Source organism: Gopherus evgoodei, unplaced genomic scaffold (assembly GCF_007399415.2).
Source record: "Gopherus evgoodei ecotype Sinaloan lineage unplaced genomic scaffold, rGopEvg1_v1.p scaffold_42_arrow_ctg1, whole genome shotgun sequence".
In the NCBI taxonomy this organism is placed as follows: Eukaryota; Metazoa; Chordata; order Testudines; family Testudinidae; genus Gopherus; species Gopherus evgoodei.
The window spans coordinates 1,002,155-1,009,699 of NW_022060063.1; the positions used below are offsets into that span (position 1 = coordinate 1,002,155).

General features: G+C 60.2%; 1 protein-coding gene across 3 annotated transcripts in view; it reads left to right on the top strand.

The window, feature by feature from the left end:
* Positions 1 to 6,955, top strand: part of RAPGEF3 (Rap guanine nucleotide exchange factor 3) — a 76,638-nt gene extending 69,683 nt beyond the window's left edge. For all 3 annotated transcript variants that reach the window (XM_030546233.1, XM_030546235.1, XM_030546234.1), the window contains 8 exons: positions 31 to 212; positions 377 to 467; positions 1,202 to 1,252; positions 1,928 to 2,015; positions 2,755 to 2,819; positions 3,509 to 3,563; positions 4,963 to 5,034; positions 6,487 to 6,955. In XM_030546233.1, the coding sequence (XP_030402093.1) occupies positions 31 to 212; positions 377 to 467; positions 1,202 to 1,252; positions 1,928 to 2,015; positions 2,755 to 2,819; positions 3,509 to 3,563; positions 4,963 to 5,034; positions 6,487 to 6,605 (723 nt within the window). In that variant the 3' untranslated portion in view covers positions 6,606 to 6,955. The remainder of the gene's footprint in view (positions 1 to 30; positions 213 to 376; positions 468 to 1,201; positions 1,253 to 1,927; positions 2,016 to 2,754; positions 2,820 to 3,508; positions 3,564 to 4,962; positions 5,035 to 6,486) is intronic.
* Positions 6,956 to 7,545: the final 590 nt, after the last annotated feature.

Consider the following 7,545-nt stretch of genomic DNA (forward strand, 5'->3'; position numbering starts at 1 on the left):
GCCCTGAACTCTGGCCCTTGTGTTTTGAAGGTGGAGCTGATCTATTACATCTTTGGGCAGCAGACGTTTCCCAGCGCGACCACGGCGAACCTGGAGCGCGTCATGCGGCGCTTCAACGAGCTGCAGTACTGGATCGCCACTGAGGTCTGCCTCTGTGTGGAGCCGGGCAAGCGAGCCCAGCTGCTCAGGAAGTTCATTAAGCTGGCTGCACAGTGAGTGACTTGCAGGCAGGGAACTCGTCCTCCAGGAGTCCCAGCTGCACCCAAGCCAGCCCACTCCATGGAGGCAGCCTGGCGCTGGGCCCTGCTCTGCTAGCTCTGTCATCCAGGCTGAGAGCGGGCCCCCAGCCCCCGAATAACTGTATCTTCCATTTCAGCCTCAAGGAGCAGAAGAACCTGAATTCCTTCTTCGCGGTGATGTTTGGTCTGAGCAACACGGCTGTGAGTCGCCTCGCCAAGACCTGGGAGGTACAGACCAAGGCACAGGCCCTGCTGCTCCAGGTCAGATCCAGCCTGGGAAACTTCCCCCAGGGGACCAACTCCAGTGGTAAATCAGCATCTCCCTGCTGGACCCTGACAGGCAGAGGAGGAGCCTGTCCCAGGAAAGAGGCCATTTGGCATATCCAGCTCACCAGGCCATTGGACTGAGACATCCACCCAAGCCCTAGGACGTAGGAAATGATAGCATGGCCCTCAGCTCCTAACAGCCTAGGCAGAGTGCAGCTCTTGCTGGGCGATGGGCCGAACCAGAGCCCCAGACTCAGTTAATGCGAGTGTCCTGGCCAAAATCCAACTGCTGCTCACCCTGCTCAGCTCCCTCCCATTGAGATACAGACTCCTTCTTCACTCCCTTCCCTACGCCCTGTGTTCCACCCCAAAGGTGGCTGCAGCTCAGTGCTGGCTGAAACAATCCTTGTATCTAGTTTCTGGGCTGGGGCCTGCCTTCTTCACACCTGGAACTCCCCCAGGAATGGAGGCAGTTCTGGGTGCCCAGGGCCTGGCTGTGGAGGGGCAGTCGAGGGGTCAAGCCTCCATGCAGCTCCCAGCATGGCAGAGGCTCTGAGAACGCATGCTGTTGTGATTTAAGATGAGGGAGGAGACGTGGCACCTGTGTGAGGAGCAGGAGAGGGTCCCGGTGCAGGGTGCTGGAGGATCCACCTGGGGTTCGGGGGACGCTCTCACCTGCTCTGTCTCTCACACAGAGGCTGCCGCACAAAACCAGGAAGCTGCACTCGGCACTGGAGCGTATGCTGGTAAGTTTGGCTCCCTTTGCCAGCACCTTCACCTCCCCACATGATTCTTGCAGATGGTGGAGACACCCCCAGGCAGGTTCCCATAGCTCAGCCCACCCAGCTGTGGGAGCTAAGCCATGCGGGGCTGGGGCAGTGCCTGGGGGAGGGGTCCTTTGGGGGCAGGAAGTGGTGCAGCTGATGCAGGAAGGGGAACCCCTCCCCCTTTCCATGCTGCATGCAGCCCACATGCAGTGCTAGAGGCTCCATCTCAGGCCCTTGCTCTGTGGTGTCAGAGCACTGCAGGAGGAGCTGTGCTAAGCCCCCTGGTCACGAATGATCCCAGGTACACTGGGTGTGAGCTGGGGTGCTGGCCCCAGCGTCATCTGGGTGAGGACTTTCTGCCTCCTTAAATCCCCCGCAGCGTCAATTGGCTGCAGCGGCCCCCTGCCCTTCCAGCCCAGAGCTACAGCTAAATAGCGGCTGTGCTGCACCCCAGCGGTGGCGAGGTGACCCTCCGGCAGGGGGGCTCCCTCAGGCTGAGAGGGGCTGCACTGGCCTGGAGAGTCACAGGCCTCTTGTGGCTGCGGGAGCTGAGCTCTGGCCTGCTGGGGGCCTAGCCTGCAGCCATGGCCTTGTGAAGGCACTACTTGGGGGCCAGGAAATGGCTCCTGCTCTGAAATGCCTTTCTCGTTCCAGGACCCCTCCTGGAATCACAGAGTCTACAGACTGGCCATTGCCAAACTGACCCCGCCCATCATCCCCTTCGTGCCCCTCCTTCTCAAAGGTACAGGAACAGCTCAGGGATTCCAGCCTGGGAGGGCGAAGGAGCTGAAATTGAGAGGGCCGGGCAGTAACTCTGTTTCCAGAAGTGACCCCCTCCCACAGTGGGTTTGCAGGAACTGGGTCCCCTTCTTCCCAGGGAGGCCAGTTCCCCTGGGCACTAGCATTCCAGGGAGGGCAGGCAGTGGGGCGCTAGTGAGTCCAGGCACATGCCCTGGAGAAGCTCAGGAGACTCCTCACTTGGCAGGGCAGTATGGCTACTGAAGGGGACAGTGTTGCACTGCCTCGCAGTGACACAGAGCCCGTCCTGCGGGACCGGGGCTCCATCCTGTGGGGTTGGGGGACCAGGGCTCCATCTCATAGGTCAGGGGGACCAGGGCTCCATGCCACAGAGTGGAGGGACTGAGGAATTCAATCGTATGCAATTGGCTCCAGCCCCCCAAGCTCCTGATCTCTTTGGCCATGGGGCCAAGCCTCCAGTGGACACTGGGTTTGGCTGCTGTCGGGCTGCTCCTTGGGGGTGCTCTGAATCCACACGTCTATTACCAACCCTGGGGTGTGGAAGGTGGGGGGAGCCCTGCCGGACGGAGCAGCATTGGAAGGATGGGCCAAGCACGGGTTCAGTGTCAGCAGCCTCCCCACCGCAGAGAACCCCCCTCTCTGTTGACGGTCTGAGGTGTTAGCTGGTGCCTGTGGAAGGGGCCACAGGGGGTGGGCACTGACTTTGAGGCTTCCCCTTGCAGACATGACCTTCATCCACGAGGGCAACCGCACGCTGGCAGAGAACCTCATCAACTTTGAGAAGATGGTGAGCCAGGCAGAACCTATCACCCCTCCCGGCTGGCCCCGCTTCCCCGGCGGCTGGGGGGGTCTGGCGAAGTGAAGTGCTGCACAGACACTAATGCATTTGGGGCTCCCCCAGCAGGTGGCTCATGCTCTTGAGCCCCGTTTTTCCAGGGAGGAAGCTGAGGCACAGTGAGAACTCAGGTGTTCTGGCTCCTGGCCTCGTGCTGTGACAGGCCTGTCGGGAAGAGGGGCTTCGGCTGACAACAGTGCTGAGAGTGCCTGTGCACAAGGGCTGGACGGGGCTGGCTGAGACCATCTCCTTCACCCACTCCCAGCCCATGGGCTCTTCCGCCCCACTGCAGCTCCTCAGCAGGGTGTGGCTTGCCCCACCTGCCCATCCTGCAATGCTGCCCCAGCCGAGCAGAGGGGATGCCCTGCCATGGTGCCCCATCCCTGAGCCTATGGGGTTGTGGCTGCTGTGCACATTTTGCCCCTGTTCCCCATGGCGCTTTCCTGGTGTTGCCTGGCTGAGGGACAGGCTCTTGGCAGAGGGCATGTGCTGGACGAGGCAGCTGTGCCCCACATCCCTCGCAGGCACTTGGCTTCCGAAGTCGTGGGAGGGGGAAGAGCTTTACCTGGCCTGGGAGGGAGACGGTGTGCGCACCGGGCCACACTGCCTGGCCAGTGAGTAACCCTGTGTCTTGCCTGCAGCGAATGATGGCCAAGGCCGTACGTCTCATCCACCACTGCCAGAGCCACACGTACGGTGAGTGCGTGCCAGGGCCTGTGAGCAGGGCCAGCACCCAGCCCTGGGGAAGGTCACCTGCCAGCCAGCATCATGCAGGCAGCGAGTTGGGGCATGGGGGCCATGGCAGGTCGCGCCTCCTGTGGGTCGAGTTCTGGCTCTCGTGGGAGCAGGCACTTTGCCACCCACCCTCCGCACTGTGGTCTGCCCTGCAGGGTTACAGCCAGGGTGGAGGTTCTACCAAAACAGCCCAGTAGGCACTGCCAATAGAGTGGGATTTAAGAGAAGAGGGTACAGAGGCATGGAAGGGGGTAGGGAGGCACCGTATAGGGAAGATGGGGGGCATTGGAGTAGGAGGGCAGAGGGTGTTGGGGGACAAGAAGGGGAGTGCCCAGAGCTGTTAGGCACCTTGCCACTGCCTGTCCTAGTGTTGGAAGCCAGGTCTGTGTGCCTGCTGGGCTCAACTCCCTGGTTCCACCAGCCACAGGCAGCACAAGCATGACCCCCTCGGCCCACACAGGCCCCACTGCCCCCTGCAGGTTAGTGACAGACACGCTCCAACTCCCCGGCCCTCTGAGTCCATGGGACACTCCCAGAACTTCCCCCCAGCTTACCCGTTTCACCACGGGGCCATCGCTCGACAGCTCACAGCACTGAGATTGCTTGTAGTACAAACAAGTCAGAGTTAATTTAACGAAGATCAGAGAAGGGTGTGGAATTAATGGAAACAAAGGGTTACATATAAAATAACTCAAACGACCTTCTCCTGCCTCCTGCTCACCCAAAGTTTAGCAGGGATCCTCCCTTCATAGGACACACATGCTGGTAGCTTGCCCCTGGGGGACCTCTGCACCCTCAGATACTGTTCCAACCATCCATTTTCTTCACTTGTAAACAGGGTACTCCCCTCCCCGCTGCTTGTGTTTCTGGGCTAGACTCTCCCCTGGAGACTTTGCAAGCACTTGATTAGCATTTTGCTTGGACTGGAAGTAGGTGTTCGTTGTGAAGTGTACAGTGCTCACTTTACATACAGCCTGACAGGCGTCTCCTGCCTGGCAGAAACATACCATCTTCTGGTGCCCAGCCCCAGCTCACAGACCTGAAGAGCATAATATGCTGTACAGACACATAGCTCCTGGCGTAGGACCTGTACATACATTCTGTACTGATTGCAATGACCAATGTGACGCAGGCTTTCAGTAAGGCCTCCCATGACACCCTCTGCAGAGATCAGACCGGGGAGCTCTGTAACCCTCTGCAGCCCCGTGCCCTCTGCCAGTTGGGTCACAGATGTGTTGGAAATGCGTTGGGGCAAGAGTGCAGAGGTTGGAGGAGGAGGGTGTAGGGGAGCAGGGGGCTTATGGGGGTAGGAAGCATGTGTTGTGAGTGCCTAACATCCTCTTCTGTTCTCCCCTCCTAGCTCCCATCTCCCCGCTGCGGAGTCGTGCCCCCCAGCTGCTGGAGGACCCCCAGGCCCTGCGGATCTCCACCTGTACGGAGCCCCACCTTCCTTACCCCTCACGAGGGCAGCCTGCTGGGAAGGATGAGTAGGAGCATGGGGTGGGGGGGTGCTGCCCCTTCCCCATTCATGGCCTGTCATACAGCTCCACTATCCGGTCCAGCTGTACCAGGGGCCTTGTGTGGGCAGGCCGTGTCCACTGGCTGTCCCTCAGTGGGTCTCCCACCTCACATCTGTGCTAACGAGAGCATGTCAGGCCAAGGGAGTGAGTGTAAGCGGAAGCCCACCCACAGCAGTTGGGGGGAGATTCCGGGGTGCTCCTGCCTCTGGCCATAGATGGGGGACCTGGCCAACCCCTGAGCTGGGCTGGTTGCTTTCATCCTCTCCAGCCAGGGTTCCCTCATTCTCCATTCACGTTAGTCCCTCACCCCGACCTCGTTGTCCCTGCACTAATGACCCTAGGATCTTTTGCAGCATCAATCAAAGGCCGGCTTCCCTGTGCCAGCGGGAGCTGTGTCTGGCACTGTGCCATGGAGTGGCACCCTTCTGTTGAGTCGTGGCACCATCACACTCATTCTCGGTGCTCCCTTGGGAATGGGGAGAGCAGTGATCCCACTCACAGCTGGCAGCTCCCCCTTCAGCACCTGCTCCCAGGGCACCTGCCCTCCTGCTCAGGGAATGACCCCTCTCTGCTCGCCCAGGAGCAGCCCCACTCCACACTGGCTCACTCGCAGATCCCAGAGTGAAAGGGATGGAGTAAAGGAGGATGCCATTCCTGCCTGGTGGGCATGAACAGATGTCTCCAGGGCAGCTCGTGGGGCATAGCCTGAGGCTCCCTCTCTTCCTGTTCTGAGGGCACAGCCCCTGTGCATGTAGGGCCCTATTCTGCTTGACTGCGATTCTGCTGGCTTCTTGACTGCAGCCCAGCTCCCCACTTACCCACCTGACACAGCCCCAAGAGGGACAGGAGCAGCCGCTGGAGCCTGGCAGTCATTCAGCCTCAGCCTCCCAGTCCTCTCCTGCACTCACTCCTCTCCCTGCTGGGTTCAGAGGAGTTACGCATGGGCCAGGTAGTCAGGTGCTGCTTCTGCCACTGACTCACCCTGGGACCTTGGGACTGTCCTGGCACCAGTCTGTCAGGTGGGAATCAAACACAGGATCTCCTGGCTCCCAGTCCTGTGCACGTTCCTGCCTAGAGGGTACAGAGGCTGCACCGCCACCTGCCTTTCCCACTTGTGAGAATGTGCCTGCAGACCTGGCTTTGAATTCCCTCTTTGCACAGACCAACAGAGCCAGGCATGAGCTGCGCTGCCAGCTGTCCCTGCCCTTACTGCTCCTTACCTCGCACTGGGCTAACACTGCAGCCCTAGGGCTAGTGTCAAGGTGTGGGGCAGTGAGGGAACAGCTGCCTGTGCTGAGCTGTGGGCATTAGCCAAGAATGTCCCACCCCATCCCCTGCTCTGATCTGGGGCTGTTTCCTTGCAGGCTCTGAGCAGTCCCTGGGCGGGCGGAGTCCTGCCTCCACCCGGGCCTACCTCCAGCACCTGAAAGTGATCGACAACCAGAAGGAGCTGTCACGGCTTTCCCGGGACCTCGAGTCCTGATGCTTGGGACCAGGGGTGGAGCAGGAGGGGCCAGGCTAGAACCTCCAAGGGGAGTGCTCCTCGGCCCACCAGCACATTGTCCCTGCCTGGCTGCAACGGGGCAGTTGTGCATGCCCTCCACCTCCTGTGAGAGGGCTGGCCATGCATTCCGACTGTCCCCACTGCAGAGGGACCCCACTGTAGCCCGTGTGCCAGACCGCCTGCCCAGCCAGGACCGGGGACCATTCCTCTCAGACTTGGAGTCAGCTGGCTAGAGCCTGGAGCAGTAACAGGCCAGCCCCAATGATGATATGAAGAGAGACACGGAGGGGCAGGGCCGAGGGAAGAAGGGCTGGACACTCTGGCTTTACCCACCGCCGACAATAGAAGTATTTTTTGTACATGGGATGTTTTCCTTCCTGGTCCTGCAGCAGCATCTCCAGCATGGAGCTGCCAACAAGGGGGGAGGAGGGAATGCGGCTTTTCTGCTCAATAGCCTCCCGCACCCCCAGCACCATTGCAGAGGGGGACAGCCCCCAGGCACGTGAGAGCCTGGGTGCTAGCTACAGCATCCACTGCTGGACCTGTCTGGGCGAAGCAGGGGCGGGTTAAGTTGTGCCAGCCAGAGTACCAGAGTCCTGCAGACAAGGCAGCGGGCACTCAAGCCCCGGCTAAACTGGAGGAGGTAGAATACCTTCAGGCCCAGGCTTCCCTGGCCCAGCTTAGCCCATGCTGGAGAACGACCAGCCTGGCTCTAAATGCTAGTGTAGACAGGGGGGTAAATGGGGTGTGCTGGTAGCATGGTTACCAGGCCCTGCTCAACTGTGCCCACTAGTGACTAGCAAGTGGTGACTTCAGAAGAGGGCCCATTGGAAGCAGGAGCCGGAGAGCCTGTGCTGACTGCTCCACATGGGGTGGCGGCTTGTGCTCCACTGCCAAGATGGATTGAAACTTCGTTCGA